The sequence below is a fragment of the Silene latifolia genome, chromosome 1 (genome assembly GCF_048544455.1).
Source record: "Silene latifolia isolate original U9 population chromosome 1, ASM4854445v1, whole genome shotgun sequence".
In the NCBI taxonomy this organism is placed as follows: domain Eukaryota; kingdom Viridiplantae; phylum Streptophyta; class Magnoliopsida; order Caryophyllales; family Caryophyllaceae; genus Silene; species Silene latifolia.
In genome coordinates, this window is record NC_133526.1 from 191,235,829 (window position 1) to 191,254,692 (window position 18,864).

Sequence of the window (18,864 nt, forward strand, 5' to 3'; positions counted from 1 at the left end):
AGAGGAGCCGGACTAGGAATGCGAGGAGCCGATCGCCGCGTGTCATTCGACACGTGGTCAGACAGCCCCTCAGTGCTTATGTCCTTGACACCGCCGTGCCAACCAAGCTAAAGTTGCCGGCGTTCACATACAAAGGGGATAGCGACCCCACCGACCATGCCGAAACTTTTGAGTCGTACATGTCGGTGTGGGAACAACCCGACGAAGTCTGGTGCCGAGTCTTCCCAACGACCTTGCATGGGATGGCTCAAAGTTGGTACAAGGGGCTGCCCGACGGCTCGGTATACTGTTACGCCGACCTAAGGGACGCCTTCCTAGCCCAGTACTCTTGCAATAAGAGGAGGGTCGTGGAGACATCGGACCTCCTAACTATTAGGCAGGAGGGGGGCGAGTCTCTACGAAGCTATGTGAAGAGGTTCGATGCCAAGGTTCAGCAGATTTGAGAGATTAATCCCGAGCTGGCGGCCTTCGCGCTGATGAAAGGCCTCCCAAGGGGAGACTTAAAAAACGAGCTCATCAAGTACGGAGGCCTGGACTTAGACGCCGCCAGGAAGATGGCCGACCAAACCATCAAGGTAGAGGACTATCACAAGACCTGGGTAGGCCACAGCGAGGCTGGGCACTCAGAGAAGAAAAGCCACCGGGAGGACAACCCGGATGAAAGACGCCGTGACAATAATAGGTCACGGTCTGACAAGACTGCCAGGAAGCAAAACTCGGCGGACGCCGAGGGGAGTTCGGGGCTGTACTACCAAAAGCGGTACAAAGATCACACCCCCCTGGTCGTATCGGCCGCCGAGGTCTTCGCCCTGAGCAAGAACGAGGGCCAAAAATGGGAAAGGCCCCCCAAGCCGAAAGGAGACGGTGACACGAGCCAGTACTGTGAGTACCACGGCCACACCGGTCACCTTACTGACAACTGCCGGCATCTGAAGAATGCCATTGAAGAGCTGATCCGGAAGGGGAGCCTCGGCAAGTATGTTGCCAAAGGCCAAAAGACTGATGCCGGCGGGTCGAACAAGAAATCCGTCTTTGAACGGATAGGAGTTATCCATGTTGTCATCGGGGGCAACGAGAATGGTGGGTCCGCTCATGGGCACAAACGGCATCTGAATGAACTATATCAAGCCATCAACTTTGTGCCCAACACAGCAACCCCCGCTTCCAACATCCCCGATATAACTATTGGAAAGAAGGACTACGAGGGAGTCATCGCCCCTCACAGCGACCCACTCATAGTCCACTTGGACATATCCAACCACCTGGTCAAGAGGTGCCTGATTGACACAGGCGCCTACACGAACATCATGTCAAGGACCTAAGCCCCTGCACCAGTCCACTGTACAGCTTCTCCGGGGCCGGCCTAGTACCCCTGGGGTCAATCAGACTGCCAGTGATGTTCGGCGAAGGGAATGCGGCTAAGAATGTCCTAGCTGAGTTCGTGGTCATTGACGGCTCGTCCGCCTACAACGTTCTTATAGGCCGAGTCACTCTGAGCGAGGCCGACGCAGTGATGTCCATCCGGGCCCTGACACTGATGTATGTCTCAGACCGAGGGGAAGCGCATAAGCTCGTCTCCAAGGACGAGAAGGACGAGGTGGTCAACGTCCAGATATCTGCCAGAGGATGCAACATGCAATCCCTCAAAGCGGCAAAGAAGTCAGAGAAGGGGAAAAGCCCATCCTTACAACAGGAGGGCGACCTCATGGATGCGACTGACGGCTAACTGGGAAGGCGTGCCTTTAATAAGCCGTTAGAACACTGACGATCTCAGAAAGTACTTTGTAAAGTGGCGGAGGTGCCCAAGACAACTGTGGGTACCCCGACACATGTTTATATCTAATGAGGAATCGTCCAAGTTCTCCATCAAAGTGTTCATTTCCCAAATAGTCACTATCAGAAACAGACGCCGACTCACACTGTCACACCGACAAGAGCGGCAGTCTCCATCAAGAAGCAGGCACCGTCGCAGTCACCCCAAGTAGTAGACGCTACGGCAGTCACCCCAAGAGGTAGACGCCGCAGCAGTCACTCCAAGTGGTAGACGCCACGGCGATCTCCATCAAGAAGCGTGCGCCGTCGCAGTCACCCCAAGTAGTAGACACTACGGCGGTCACCCCAAGAGGTAGACGCCGCAGCAGTCACTCCAAGTGGTAGACGCCACGGCAGTCTCCATCAAGAAGCAGGCGCCGTCGCAGTCACCCCAAGTAGTAGACGCTACGGCAGTCACCCCGAGAGGTAGACGCCGCAGCAGTCACTCCAAGTGGTAGACGCCACGGCAGACACTACCAGCACAGCTGATACTCGCAAAAGCGATCAACATGCCTTAGGAACGTTAAACACAGTTGAGATACGCACTCTAGACTGCCTCGGCCAGGCCGAGGCGGAAACAAAAGAGACGCTCAATTAATAACGTAAGAAGACAACTCAGACGAAGACAAGAAAAGACCTCGGCCAAGCCAGAGGCAAAGTAAAAACGTTAAGTACAGTTGAGATGCTCAACTATTAGCGCAAGAGGACAAATCAGAAGAATGAGGTAAAGACCTCGGCCAAGCCGGAGGCAAAAGAAACGAACTCTTATTAAATGATAACAGGTTACAAGTGAGGAGAATACAGATGACGGCCGTCCCCATAAGGATAAGCCAAAACACAACCTACCAAAGTTGTACAAAATACAAGGGAAAGAAAGACAAAAGGTTACAGACATATCATTTAAGCGCCAAAAGATGGCAGGGAGGAAAGGCTTAATAATTGGCCCCGAACGCCTAAAGCTATCCGAGACGCCGGTGAGCTCGGTGACGACCGCCCGTCTCCCTATGCTGTTGTCGCTTGCCACCAAGCAGCGTTAGCGCATCGTCCTTAATGGGCGACCCAGGGCGCCTCGGCAGTCTCGGCTTTCTCAAGCGAGCCCACACGGCCTCAAAGAACCTCGGTGCCGCCTTCATCCTCTCGGCTTCCTCCTTGGCCGCCTTAGCCTCCTCAGCAAGGGCCGCCTTCTCCGCGGCCGCCTCTTCCTCCTCCTCCACCCTTACCTCCTCCTTGGCCTTTTCCTTCGCGGCTTCCTCCTTAGCTTCGAGCTTCTGGACGGAAGGGATGAGAGGTGGAACCGGTGTCGACGCCGTCGCCGCCGAAAACTTTGTTTTCCGCGTTCGGCGCGCCATGCTACTAGCAACCTTCGCCTGGGCCGCCTCCATATTCAAGCCTTTCAGCTGCTGATCCATGAGATCATTCGGCGACATTCTGCGGTCACGGGCTGAAGCCTTAGGATGCAAATTAGCAACGGTCTTGTCCTTGTGCAGCCCCATCCTCTTAAGAATATCCTCGGACAGGTCCGCGCCAAAATGATCTGCAAAAGAAGCAAAGCAAGAGTTAAGCAAGGAATGAACCAAAATTCAAAACGGACAGAAACATTGAGAGCAGTGATGGGCCTCACACCGACCCCACTCACCCTGTGCTAGGGCCGGTATGAGGCCGACATGGCAGAGCAGCTCATCCTGAAGAATGATCTGCGTTGGGGGAATCCATCTTTTCGGCACCCCACTCTTGTCCGCCTCAAAAAGCCTCATCGCGCCTTCTCATCCTCGTAAGAGGGACCTTGTCAAGGCGTCCATCTTAAGCTTTTTCCGGGTGACCCATCTGTCATGCTCCGCCTTAGTCTCGCACCGCAAATTAACTTGGTGCTGGAAGGACCGGGGCAGCGGATAGTCATCCGGCACCTCAATGTACACCCACCGATCTTTCCAGTCTTTGCAAAAAGACAGCTTATCAACGGAGACGTAACCCGGCTCCATTTGCACGCTGTACCATCCGACGCGACCAGAAAATGACGGCCGAAGGTGGTGAAGCCGACGGAATAAATTAACCGTTGGGACCTCCCCCTTAAAGAGACAGAGCCAGACAAAGCCGACTATGGTCCTAATAGCCAACGGGTGTAGTCGGGCCACGGCCGACGTTCATGGCCCTAATGATGGCCATAACGTAATCATTCACGGAAACCGGAGCCCGTACTCCGGTCTGGGATATATACGCCGGTGCAACCCGGTGGAGGGCAACAGATGGCCTGACCCCCCTCAGGAATAACAATTTTGTATCCCCTGCCAAAGTAGAAATGGCCTTCGAAAAATGTCTCGCCGGAACAACGGGCGAACTTATGGGTCCAAGTACGGTCAGGGCCGACCTTACAGGGGTCGCCGTGATCCATGACGTACTGCCTCCCCTCATTAGGATGAGCCCTTTCAGCATCATCACCGAAATCGTCTCCGTCATCATCAACATCATCATCATCCTCCCATTTCTCCAAAATTTGAGGATCAACTTCAGGAGAAGGAGACCTAGGGCCCCCAGACCTTAACGGGATGGCGTCTAGCATCTCCTCCTCATCAAGACGCGACGGGGAACCCCCCGGCGTCGGTTTACTAGTTCCGGCATCAGCAGAAGACATGTTTACAGCAAAACTCACAAGTTAAAAAGAGAAAAATTTGTTGGTTTACCTTGAAGAAAAGTGCTAGCCGGAGTAGTGACACTGAAAAATAGAAGAGAAAAGCCCTTGAAAGGCTAGAAAGAAGAAAATTTTTGAGAAAATGAAATTGGTGCCTAATTTCAGGGATTAACTGCCCTATTTATAGGGGAAAGCCCATAAAGAAGGACCAATCAGGGCGCAGCCCATGAAACGCCAGCCAATCAGCAAACAGACACGTGTCAGACATGCAACCATGGAATGTCAATCGTTGCAACAGTTGAACGTCAATCAATGCATCAGTGACCAAGCGTCTTCAACACGCCCCTTCACATCTCTCTGCCTGTTCATCTTCCCCAACAAATTCCTAAGTATCCGTTTATCCGCCGGCCACATGATCAACCAAGCCAGAAAGCACCGGCCAGGGGGCAATCAGAAACAACCGGCACTCTCCACCCTGGTCTCAGCCACCGTCATTGCCTCTTTCCACATCGGATGCCCGTTACACATCCATGTGGAGGGGGGATATGGTACGGCCTAAGCAGAGCCATGCCGAGGAAGAAGAAGCCGGGGCAGAAATTTGTACTTGCGCAGAATATACGCTCAACATACATCGGAGCCCATACCACGACATAGACTACGCTGGGGGCAAATTGATGGGGCATATTTCGCACCACGACCGATCAAAGATATTGAGCAAGGTCAAAGATATCCACAAAGAAGTCAACGGCTTAGACAAAGCCCTAACCGACGCCACTGTCGGCTGTCTCTTGTGCCTCGGCGGGGATAACTAGCCAGCCGAGGCACACATCCGCGAACTCATATCCAAGACCCCTCGGCGGTGAGTCAACAGAGCCCGCCGGCCTGCCATGGGTCCCTCGGCCGAGGGGTAGATCAGTCTTTCCACCTGCTAGCCACTTGGCCACTACGTGACAAAAGGTGAAAGTCTATAAATACTCCTCAACTCTCATTGAGGAGGAGATCCACAATTTAACCTAAGAATCACTATTCATCTGGTAATATCTTCCTTATCTCTCTACAATACGTACTTTGCCAAGTAACAACAACTTACCTCTCTAAGTTACTGACTTGAGCGTCGGAGTGAGTTCGCTCGGCCCAAAGCCGAGCCCTCAGTTTGTTCATCGTTTCAGGAGACCGCAAGGAGGATTCAACTAAAGACGTCATTCTACAAGCACGGGTGGTAACATATAACTGCTCTGGAATTACACCCGGAACAGGATCAAATAATAACTCATTTGTATAAATAAAACAAACATGTTATTCTATAGATATTTCATTTTTGTTATATCCATATAAATGGGATATTACTTGATCCGCTTTAACCTTAAGATGGATTATGCATCTTAAAAGAGACTTATTGTTATTTTCAGCCTTTTACGGATTCCATATTCTATTTTGTGTCTAATTATTCTTATCTTTCGACCCTTTATTCGCTTAATCTGATTTATATAACCCTTTTTTTATGCAAAATGACGTATCATAAGAAAAGTTAGATACAAGACAAAACACGAAAATGAAACTAATATCCACCTTCTTAGAAAGGAGCACTAATCCATGGTTATTGATGATTTGATTTAAGAAGTATTGAATTGTCTATATGGTATAGGACCCCTTGGATACTAGGAAGAAGGGAGGAAACCTTTGCTTTTGATTATCTAGTACCTTTATTATTTGTGATGTAGTGGTGCTATATAGAGTTTTATTTTATGTTCCTACAAGTTAAAAGAAACCTAGTCACCCAGAGCTAAAATAGAGTTAAAATATTCAATCCTCTCAAGCTTTAACCATGAAATCATGAACACTTAGATCAACTCATAAATGATTATTGTAACTTAAGCTAACAGAAGTCTTAGATTTAACTCATAGGAATGCAGCAGTGTTAAAGCTTAATGAGGGAGAGCTTTATTTTCCTAATGGTCTAATGATTTTACCCAGCTCAAATCCGGATAAAAACGGATAGCACCGTCTTGTTGGTTGAGGCGTCGCCTTCTCTAATCTGGCGCGCTAAGCATTGGCCCTCCGGCCTCGTGTATCATATGATCATGTAGAACCAAAGTGAGTCAAACAATAATTCCCCATAATTTGAACAATTGAACTCTCTTCATAACTCTGAAATATACACATTCAATCATGGGCCAACGTACGTGAATTACTGAATTATATTGAATAGGTGTTGTTTCGAACCCCACAAGCCACAAATCATTATTACAAAACATTTTATATGCACACGTACGCGTAACAGAAAGTATTGTATGTGGGGAATGCATAGTTGTTTGATTATTAGCGTTGATGATTCACGAAGTTGTATTTGTTTTACGTGTTTTAAGGGATCTTTAATGATCGATAGGAGTTGCTTACAAACTTTTGTCACCATCGCGTCATTTTAAACACAAACACCAATTAAAAGTTAAAAATCATTTTAACAAACTTTTTGATAGCAAGAGAGAACTATTTTTAGCGAAACAACCGATCTTGATTGGTAGCAAAAGAGAAAACTATTTGTTAGCAAAAACCACCGATTTTTTGTCTATTTCAATTAGGTATTACATATAAGATTGGAGGCTCTTAGAATTTGAACTTGAGACCTCAGAATTTGAACTCTGACAGACTGATTTATGTTAGGAGACTTATCTTAACCAAAACCTCTAGTGAGATAAGTAAACTATTTTGGCTCTCTACACTCACCATTTACCAACATTTTGTCCTCCTTTTCTTTGCTTTATATATACTCTATTTTTTTTTATTTTTTTTATTATGATTAGGTAAGAAAACTAGGTTGATCCTCTAGAGTAGGACCAATCTATCTCATCTTTTCGAATGAGTGAGGTAAGTTGAAGTCACCGGCTATCAAACCACCTCGAAAGAGTTGGACATGAATGTCCAATAGAAGCCATGAAGTCAACAACCTTGTTGGCTTCACGAAAGCAATGTTTAATTATCACTTCATCGAAAAAATGAAGGTCTAATTTCACATCCTTGATAATACTAGAAATTTCCCAAGGAATTTGTCAAGTACCTCGAATTGAGTTAATAATACATAAATTATTACCCTCCACAATTGACTTTGATATTCCTAAGTATTTAGCTGCTGAAATACCTTCTTTTAAAGCGAGAGCTTTATATATACTCTATAATCTCGGTAACATTTTCTCCTCCTTTTCTCACCTTTTAAAACTCGAAAGCGGTTTCTCAATTCTACTTTCATAAATTCCATGTTGTGTTCCAATTCCGTGTTGTATCTCGCCTAATCAAAACTTTATCTTTTGAGACATCATACATATAACATGATTTACATTGTCTCTCCAACAAGGATAACCCCAACTAGGGATATCAATGGATCGGGTTCGGGTCGGGTGAAGCCTCATCCGTCATCCATCCGTCTTTTTAAAATCTCATCCAACCCGTCCGTCATCCGTGAAACATATCATCCGTCATCCATCCATCCATCATCCATGGATGAAACGGGTGGATCGGGTGATAAACGGGTGTTGTGCATTTATAATTTCAAGTTTAAAAAAATGATGATTTTTTTTTCTCTACAAAAATAAAGTTAGATAATTAATTTAGTTTAACTTTCTAGTGGGTAGGCTTACAAAATATTCATATTGAGAGTAGAAAAATATGAAAATTTAAATATTTTATATCTTAATAATGTGTTATATGTAAAAAAAATTAAATAAAAAATAATAAAATCGGGTGATGGATGGATGGCGGGTGGAATTTCTTCATCCAACCCATCCGTCATCCACATCCGTTTCATCCGTCATCCATCCACCATCCATTTAAATCGGGTTTTCATCCATCTTTTAGGATCGGGTGGATCGGGTTTTGATGGATGCGGGTGAAATTGACATCCCTAACCCCAACAGTAAAAGAGTCCACCTTTTAATCGTAAAGTCAAAGGTATCTTGAATTAGATAAGGCCTACCCTTAAACCTCATTTTCCATTTTTTTATGTACAAACATTGTCTTTCCTATATAATCAACAACTGTGTCAACAAAACAAGTACTCTATTATTATAACCTATAAAATCCCACATTAAAATAATACGAACTATTAGTCTCATTGTAGACGGATATATCCGTCTAAAGAGGTAGACGGGTCAAATATGTCACCACTTCCATAATAAGACAAAACTCATCATTCCACTTGTTGTTTGTCTTATTATGAAAGTGATGATATATTTGACTTGTCTATAATTTTAGACGAATCCGTCTAAAGTGAGATTTTGCGTAATACTAAGGGGTGTTTGGTTGGGTATATTGGAATGGAATGGAATGGATTAGATCCATTCCATTGTTTGGTTGGGGTGATTTGGAATGGAGTTAGATACCCAATGGATTCTAACTCCACCCCAACCCCTTGGAATCCCATACCCACCCTTCCCCCTTGGATTCAAACTCCATTCCTCCTCTTTATAATTTGTGGATACAAAAACGTCTAGTGTATGATGGGTAAAACAACAAAAAGCCCAGAAAAGCAGGAATACAAGCACTACCTCTGTAGCAAAATGATTCTTTAGATATGGGTAAAAAAATCAATTTGATTGGGCTATCGGACAAAAGAAACCCTACCTAAACCCAAATAAATCCACTACAATTATTCAAAGTTAGTACAGTTGCATTGCATAAATTCTCATTAAATTACCAAGCACAAGTGGTTCAATGGTAGAGAAGATGGTATCTAACCTCGAGGTCAAGGGTTCAAACCTTTGGAGAAACATTTTGTAACCAAAAAAAAAAAAATTCTCATTAAAGATGGATAAATCCGTATTTTTAAAGAAACCTCTCACAAAAAGCAAGTGAGAGAGTAAATGGAAGAGAGACACTGAAAGATCACAAGCTGAAGACGGTGACAAACAAGACGAATTGTTACAGTTGTGGTGACCAAAACCACCTCTAGTCTAGGTATTATATAAGTTCAATTAGGTTTAGATTACCAAAGTTAATCATTCCTTTTGTATTAGTCCCTGCCCACTTTAGCATCTAGCTAAACAATCAAATCACGCCGCACCATATAAGATTCCAAGCATGTATTCTAGTCTACGTTAATTGATTCTGCTAATTGATTATGGTCTTTGTTAATAGATAATTCTGATCATATAACTTCTGTTTTGGTAAATTTCTACCAATTTAGGGTTAAAGTGGTCTTAGCGTTAGGTCGATATTGTGATTTATGTGAACGTCGTATGTTATCCTGTTTGAACGATGAACGCAATGAACACAAGCAATTTTGGTGACGCGGAAAACCCGATGTGGGAAACAACCGCGGGGGGAGACGGAATCCCACCAATATTTTCACTATAATTCGAGAGGAAATACAGTTCGTATGCTTGCTATGAACGCTAAGGTGTAATTCTCGTATATTCTGATGATCTTTCTCCTCTGCATTGAAACTCTTTATATAGGAGAGCTCGTTGGACTAGGGTTTCTTGCTTTTCCTCCAAGTTATCCCTAATTTAACAATGGGTAGGACTTTCCTTCTTCGGATCTCACGAGATGTTGGACTCTCATAGGCTTCTTCCGCATAGATCAAAAGCCCACACCCTGCGCTGCTTGCTGACGCTGGCACCCTGGCTCCCTGATATCCTGCATCCCGTAACACTCCCAGGCCTGCTGCCCCGAGTCAGCCCATATCCATATTTTGGGCCTAACAGTTTGCCCCCAATTTTCTGCGAAAAGTGCAACCCTAATTATTTGAGCGGGAAATTGCAGTGTATCGTTGAGTGACTTCTCGCATACTCCATTTCAATTCACATTTTCAAAACCCCAACTACCCTTTTCTATTTAATCTCATCCGCCCACCACTCTCTCTTTCATCATCATTTCATTTCCTCAAACCTTTCAAACTTCCGTCTCCCCAAATTCCTTCTTCGTCAACACCCTTTCATTGCCAGCGCCGCCTTCATCCGTCCTCTCAGGTACTTCCATTTCTCCCTCCTTGTTTATTATGGCTAAGACTCGCTTAACTTCATCTTCCTCCACCACCATCGACCTTGAAAACGACGACTTCCCCACACAGGGAGTCCTCAAAAGACCGCATTCTGGTGACTCCCACCTTACCCAGGAGGATATACCCAGGATCAAAGCTCTGCTGGGGCTGGGTGACGATGTGGTGATCCACATCCCCAAACCTGGTCAGAAAGCAGACGCCTTTCGTTCGGGGTGGATCTGCTTGTACACCTACCCCTTTGTCCTTGGTCTCAAATTTCCCTTCCCCCCGATGATCCAAGAGTTCATCCGCCTGAACTCTCTCCCTATGGCCCAAATCGCTCCTTATGCGTGGAGGATCCTCCTGTCCACCGTTGCTCTGAACAATAGTATGGGCGCCGAGATTGGTTTATCAGATCTGGCCCATAGGTTCGAGTGCCGATCACTGGGGCACGGCCAATATACTTTTAGGTCTGTGGAGAAGACCGAGAACTTCCTCCTCTCGGCGGCAAAAGGGAAAGACGATGGGTGGTACGAGGATTTCTTCTATGTCAAGCTTGAATCTCTTCCCATTCGTGCTGACTACCTGTTTGAACACTGGGTTTTCGCCAAGAGTAAGTGTATTTGCATGTTCATTCATAATTGCCCCCGTCGCTTACTATTCTTACTCTCTGATTTGACGCAGAACTCAAGAACCCTGAGAAATCCGAGGACGAGGATACTTCTGTTGCCAAGCTCTTTTCCATCCCTGAAGATCGTAGATTATTCCCCCTCCTGCTTGCTGGTTTAGACGATTCTGCTACCGAGGAAACCATGTCTTCTGGTAAACACCCCTCAATCCCTTGGAATTCCCTGTCTCTCTTGATTCTTTATTCTGACCCCCTGCGTTCCTGTGCTCCTGTAGGAAGTGCTAAACCATCTGCCTCCGAGATCCTGATGCGCCATGCCAGGAAGAGAACTGCTGACTCCTCTCACTCACCTGCCTCCTCAAGAAGAAGATCCTCTTCTAGGCCTGCTCCAGAGCCCATTGAAGCTACCCCAATATCGCGTGCACCTGGGTCCCCTGTTCATACTGACGAGCTGCTTCTACGTCTCCCCGCTGAGTTTGGGGACGCTGACCGGGCCAACTACTGGCCCGCACTAGAAAGGCTTCTGACCCCATCTTGCTCAAAGGCGTTTGACTCGACTGCCCCCCAGGAGATGACCGACCTGGCTGCAGAGCACTGCTTCCTGGTGAGCCTCCTTTTGCTGCTTCTCCTCCCCCTTTGCCCTTGTGATTCCACGACTAACGTGTTCTTTTCTTTTACTTCAGGCTCTCCAATCTTCTCTCTACCTTCGCAAGATGCTGCAGAGGGCTAAGGTTGAATGTCTGGCTTCTGTGGGGAAGAACAAGGAGCTCACAGCCACCTGTGCCAAGTTGAGGGAGCAGCTCCACACGGCTTTCCAGGAGAAGGAGGCAGCCAAAGATCAGTTGGCGAGGACCCAGGAGGCCAACTGCGTTCTTACTTCTGGGTTAACAAAGGCAGAGGCCCGTGCTGAAGAGATGGCTGAACTGGCCAAGAATGTGGGAGCCTATACTGCTTTTGAGGGGCGGATTGACTGTATCCGTGCCTATACCGAGGGGAGGCACACCTCCTGGAACCTGGAAGAGGAGCTGGCTGAGTTTGCTCGTGCATTTCCCAATGGCATGGACCTGAGTGCCCTGTTTCCTCCTGAAGCTGAATCTGCTAATCCGGAGCCTGAGTACGCAGCCATGGATATTTCCGGAGCCATCTCTGGAACTGTAGAGGAGATCCTGGCTGCGGAGGCTGGCGATGGTGCTACTGCAACTCGTGAGGCTGTCCTGGCACCTGTAATGGAGAAGCAAATAGAGCATGGGGAGCAGAGCAATAGTCAGGAAGCAGCTATTGAGAGGATTGACCTCTCTTAAATTTTATTTCAAATTATCTGGGGACTTGGCCCTGTGTGGCGCAAGTTTTGTAAAAAACTATTTTCTTTTTTGGTCCGTTTTTTTGTGCCCGGTGTGCGCAGCGTTGAACTCTTGACGGCGCCTGCTAAAGGTAGCAGGTGCCTTATTTTAAAGTAGCTTTGGGCTCAGGAATCCAGGCCCCACTTTTGTTATACTTGTGTTTTTTTGCCACCAATTTCTGGAGTTTTGATTCCACATAGATATACCCAGGAAGCTGACCTGGCTCCAGGTGCACAGCCCCTGTTTCTGGCGACAGATTGTTGATAACATATTTCATCCATGACGTGAAATACCTTATCACTAGGGTTGGCTGACTTAGAGCTTACCTTCATTGAATACTTCTGACTAACAAGGAGTGTTGCGCTCCTTGTGGTTCCAGACGTTTGAAATCCGTGCGTGCACCCATTGATCTACGACATAGCTAGCTAAGGAATTACTGAGTTAACGTTAAGGTATGGGTGGTCTTAGTATGCCGAACCCTGCGCGCTACCTCGGCTTATGCTCTCTATGTGGCTTGACTTAAGATAAGCGTCTTCGTAGCCTCACATGGCAGGGGCTGGACCCTCAAAGTGTGCCTCATCTGACAAGTAACCGATATTAGTACCAAAGCCCTTCTTCGTAGAAGCATTATAAAGTCCAAAGTAGTGCAAATTACCTGGTGCTGTCTCATGGTGTTCCAGGGCAACACCTGGATCCAGGAAGCCACAACCTGTACTACTCGGTTTTAAAACGACTCTTTCTGAGTTTTTTAAAAAAGAAAAACTAAAGGAAAAAAGTTTTTATGGAACACACTAATACCTAAAGCATATACTAACCCCCACCCCCTGTTTTTTTTTTTTTTTTTTTTTTTTTTTTTTTTTTTTTTTTTTTTTTTTTTTGCTTCACGGACTTTCGAAAGGTCCTTTGTACACTAAAGTTTTGGCACTTTGTCAGACAAAGTACCGTTTCAAGTGACGGATGTTCCAGGGTTTATCCAGGATTTGACCGTGCATGGTCATCAACCTGTATGCCCCATTCTTAACAATGCTTTCGACCTGGTATGGCCCTTCCCATTTATAGGCGAATTTGCCTGCCTTGTGGTTCTTGGTATTTTCAAATACCCTTCTTAGTACCAGGTCCCCTACTTCGAGGGTCCTGATTCTGACATTCTTGTTATACGTCCTTGCTACGGATTGCTTATATGATGCCATACGTATGTAAGCGCTTTCTCGCAGCTCATCAACTGTATCCAGGCTTCTAGTCATTTCGACTTGGTTCTGCTCCGCCGTTTGACAGCCGTATCTGTGTGTGGGTACCAGGACTTCTGAGGGTATCACTGCCTCCGCTCCGTATACCAGGCTAAACGGAGTTTGACCTGTTGCCATCTTTGGTGTTGTTCTGTCTGACCAGAGTACCAGTGGTAGTTCATCTGCCCATTTTCCCCCTAATTCTTCCAGCCGCTTCCTGAGGTTCTCCACAATAATTTTATTGCTGGACTCAGCTTGGCCGTTGGTTTGTGGATACCTGGGGGCTGACTTTCTCAGTGTTATGTTCCATCGCGCGCAGAAGCCCTCGGTGTTATCTGATATGAACTGGGACCCGTTGTCGCATATGATCTCGGATGGTATCCCAAATCTGCTTATGATGTTGCGCTTAATGAAAGAGATCACCTGTTGTTCTTTTACCTCTGTCATGGCTTCTGCTTCAATCCACTTTGAGAAGTAGTCGGTCATAACTAGCATATATATTCTCGCTTTCCGGAGCCCTGGGCGTTTTCCCACTATATCCATGCCCCACATCATGAATGGCCATGGAGAGATAATCGGATGCATTGGTTCGCTGGCCTGGTGGATTCTTTGGAGCCGCCTTTTGACATGATTCACAACGTTTGGCATGATTTATGGCGTCTGCGCGCATTGTGGGCCGAAATACCCCGCCTTAAGATTTTGTTTTGACAGCTCGTCCTCCAGCGTGGTTCCCACACTCTCCACTATGCATGTCTTGTAGTATTGTTTCTGCTTCCGCTTTGTTTAAGCACCTGAGGCATGGTCCTGCCAATGATTTTCTGAAGAGAATATTATCGATCATGATATACCTGGAAGCTTTTATTCTGAAACTTTGTGCTTCCTTTCTGTCTTCAGGGAGTGTCCCATCCCTTAGCCAATTTAGGTATGGAATCCTCCAATCTGCATCCTGCTGTCCCACTGGGGAAGCCAGCATTCTGGTTCCCTGTACACACTGCATGTGTACATCCTTTGCTGTGGAATCCTGGTCTGGCTCCTTCTGGATGGCCGGGGTCAACACGTGGGTAATCGGTATGTTTGACAGCTCTGTGGGCTGGAAGGTTGCCCCCAGTGTAGCCAGGGCGTCTGCCTCCACGTTCTGATCTCTTGGCACCTGAGTTATCTTGAATGTCCTAAACTTTGATTTCTGCTCTGTGGCTATCTTTAGGTAGGCTATCATCTTCTAATCTCGTGCCACATATTCGTTGTTCACATGATTTACCACAAGTAAGGAGTCACTATATACCCTCAGGTTCCTTACCTTGAGCCCTGACGCCATCTGCATCCCAAGTATAAGGGCTTCATACCCGGCCTCATTATTGGTTGCCTTGAATTCGCACCTAATGGCTTGCACTATCATATCCCCTTTAGGAGATCGCAGTACTAAACCCACACCAGCCCCTCTTGCATTAGAGGCTCCGTCAATATACAGGGTCTACACCTCACCATCCTGGCTTCCCATCATCGTCAGCATTCCTTCTTCTGCTTCCCCACGAGTTGCAGGGCAGAAGTCAGAGACGAAATCTGCTAGGGCTTGGGATTTTATCGCCGTTCTGGGTTCAAATTGTAAGTCATAGCCACTAAGATGCACTGACCATTTAGTCATTCTACCCGAAAGTTCAGGCTTCCTCATAATAGTCTTTAGCGGGTAATTGGTTATGACATGGATGGTGTGAGATTCAAAGTACGGCATGATTTATAAGAGGCGAGAACCAAAGCCAATGCTAATTTTTCAAAAGAAGTGTACCTGGTCTGCGCAGGGAGCGAGAGACTTGCTAATGTAATATACGGGATGTCGCACTCCTTCTTGTTCTTTAACTTAATCGCGCTTACGGCCGCTTGCGTGATCGATGTGTACAAAAATAGTGGTTCCCCGGCTCGGGTTTCGCGAGTAATGGTGGCGTGCTTAGGTAGCTTTTGAGTTCGGCGAATGCTTTTTCATGCTCTTTAGTCCATTCGAATTTCTGACTCTTCCTCAGTATATCATAGAATAGTTTGCACCTATCCGAGGCCCTTGATATGAACCTATTTAGGGCCGCCACCTTTCCCCGCTAGCCTCTCGCACATCTTTTGGCTTCGGGGTGATTCCGGTTGGAGTATTGCTCTTATCTGCTCTTTGCTTGCCTCAATTCCCTCTCGTGTCACCATATACCCTAGGAATTTTCCCGAGGACACCCCAAACGAGCACTTGGATGGGTTAAGTTTCATTTTAAATTCCCTCAATGTCTGGAAGGTATCCGCCAAGTGCTCCATGTGCATTTCTGCTTTTTTAGATTTCACCACCATGTCATCAATGTATACTTCCATGGTCTTTCCTATTTGCTGTTTGAACATTTTATTTACCAATCGTTGATAGGTGGACCCGGCGTTCTTTAGACCGAAGGGCATGACCTTGTAGCAATATATGCCTCTTTCCGACATGAATGCTGTTTTCTCCTGATCTTGTGGATGCATCTTAATCTGATTGTAACCGCTCCAGGCATCGAGGAAAGTGAGTACCTCATGTCCCGCAGTAGCGTCCACCATTGCGTCGATATGCGGTAGTGGGAAGGGGTCCTTGGGACAAGCTTTGTTTAGATCTGTGAAGTCTACGCATACCCTCCATTTACCGTTCTTTTTGGGTACCACTACTACGTTAGAGAGCCACTCAAGGTAACTGACTTCTCTAATTTTATCTGCCGCCAAGAGACTGTCCACTTCTTTGTTGATGACTTCATTTCTTTCTGCCGCGAATTTTCTTCTCTTCTCACATCTTTGGGCGCGACTTGGGTTTACGCTTAATTTATGTGAAATAACGGATGGGTCTATGCCCACCATATCATTGTGGGACCAGGCGAAGCAGTCCATGTTGCTCTTGAGAAATTGAATAAGCTGGTTGCGCAGTTCCTCGCTGCAGGTGGCCCCAATCAACACTGTTCTATCCGGGTGTCCCTCGTCCAGGTGTATTTGGTCCAGCTCCTCCGAGGGAGGCTCCTTGTACTCTGTCGAGGTGCCCCGGTCCTGTAATTGCTATGAGGGGAGCTTGGTTGTAGCTTTGAGGGCTTGGGTATAGTAGTTTCTGGATTCCTCTTGATCTCCTTTTACCGTAACTGTGCCCCATGGAGTTGGGAACTTGAGACACTGATGGTATGTTGAAGGTACTGCCTTCATCTGATGCAGCCACGGTCTTCCTAGTATCACGTTGTAGGTGGTTGGACCTTCGATGATTAGGTATCTTACTAGTTTATTAACTCCTTCAATATATGTTGGGATGGTTATTTCAGCTACTGAATGCGCGGTCTCCCCACTGAATCCCACCAGTGGCACAGATTTCTTTATCAGGTTCTCTTTATCGAAACCCATGGTTTTGAGGGTTTCGAGCATGATAAGGTTCACAGAGCTCTCTGTATCTACCAATGCTTTCCGTACAGTGCAATTGCCAATGGATAATGTTATGGTCAAGGCATCGTCATGCTGTTCTGCGCCGCTTTCCATGTCAGTTTCATCGAAAGTTACTGGGGGTAAGTTGTTTTGGCTTAATCTGTATGAGGTTTCTGGATGACCCCCTTTACTCCCGGTGGCTTTCCTCTTCGCGGCGGAATATGTCAAACCTGCTAGCTCGGATCCGCCTGTTATCACGTTAATAATCTTCGTGCATACGGGTGGAGCAGAAGGAAGTACCTGATTTGCTGCTTCTCTTCTGTCCTGCTTGCCCCCACGTGATAACAGGTGGTCCAAGTTTCCTTTGCGTACCTGGAACTTCACCTCCCTCCGCAATTTGTAGCAATCTTCCGTCCTGTGTCCTATGTCTTGGTGCCATTCACACCTCTTGCTGCTGTCTCTGTCGTCGTTTGGCCGATCCTGAGTGGGTGGCTTTGGCCACCTCACCGATCACCTGTGTTTCGAGTGCTTTTAACAACCCCTCCATTCCCGTGTTGAATCCGTACTCAGATAGCTTAGGAGGGTGCGGAGAATCATCAATTTGTTGAGTTTTTTCTGCTACCCTGCTGATATTGGGTCTGCTGTATGGTTTAGTTCTGTCGTCCCTCTTTTCTGGTACGAATTTCCTGTTTGTCTTGTCGAAGCCTGTTGTACCCTTTCTAGCCTGTATATCTTCTTCCAATCTTAACGCTGCAGTAGCTCTCTGTTGAACCTCCTCGAACCTCTCGCAAGGATACATAGTTAATTCTTTGTAGAGGTTCGACTCCTTATCCAAGCCTTGCCTGAAGGCGTTGATGACAGTGGACATATCGCAGCCTCGTATTGAGACTTTTTCTGCATTGAATCTAGTGACGTAGTCCTTGATTGATTCTCCTATCTCCTGAACGATCCTGTACAGATCACTCTACTGTTTGGGTGTTCGCGGTCGCCGGAGAATCTGTTGATTGAAAGCGTTGACCAAATCAGCGAATGAGGATATGGTTCCGTTAGGCAGACCGACGAACCATTGCAATGCTGCTCCAGTTAGGGTTGAACCAAATCCTTTACACATACATGCCTCTTTTGAGGCTCTCGTGGCTGTAGTAACCATCATCTTCTGCTTGAATTGACTGATGTGATCACAGGGGTCTGTGGTTCCATCAAAGAGAGTCATTGTTGGGACGCTAAATCCTTTTGGTAAGGCCACTGTGGCTATGTCGTCGAGAACGGTGAGTCGGCGTAGCTTTTCGGTGCGACCATCTCCATAGGCGAGGCATGCGGGGACCCTCCCGAGGAGGCTTCGTAGCCTGGTACTTTGTTCTATGTATGTCTCTCTCCCGGTGGGTCGCAGATGCTCCTGTGACTGATATCCTGCTCTTCGTACGAGGTCCTGTTGTTCCAGATTTTCTGTTTGACGCGCCTGCGATGTTGCTGCCACCGGAGCGTTTTCCCAGGTATATTCGCCCTGATTCGTAGCTGGCAGTCTGGTTACTGGGACTGCAATTGTGGCTCTGCTTTTCTGCGGTCCCACCGCGCCGGACGTGGGTGTAGGTTCCTGGTGCACTGGTTCCTCATCTGGTGTTAGTGCTCCTAGTCCTGTTGGGACCAGGCCTCCTCGTGGCTGTGGTGTTCCTTCCATATCCAGCCTGAGTGCTACTTCGCGTGGTAATACCCGTGTCTGCCTTCGATCCCTACTTTCTGCTGACGGCCTTCCAAATCTGTCTTCTTGCATCCCAGGGGCTGGACTAGCGGCCTGGTTCCTTAATTCGTTGATCTCTGCTCGGAGGAGGTTGTTGTCCTCCTCCATCTGGGATCTCATGCTTCTA

At 46.9% G+C, this 18,864-nt stretch overlaps 1 protein-coding gene across 1 annotated transcript; it reads right to left on the minus strand.

Moving 5' to 3' along the window:
* Nucleotides 1-14,294: 14,294 nt before the first annotated feature.
* LOC141590002 (uncharacterized) lies at nucleotides 14,295-14,819 on the minus strand. Its single transcript, XM_074410620.1, has one exon. The coding sequence runs from the start codon at nucleotides 14,817-14,819 to the stop codon at nucleotides 14,295-14,297; it is 525 nt and encodes a 174-aa protein (XP_074266721.1).
* Nucleotides 14,820-18,864: the final 4,045 nt, after the last annotated feature.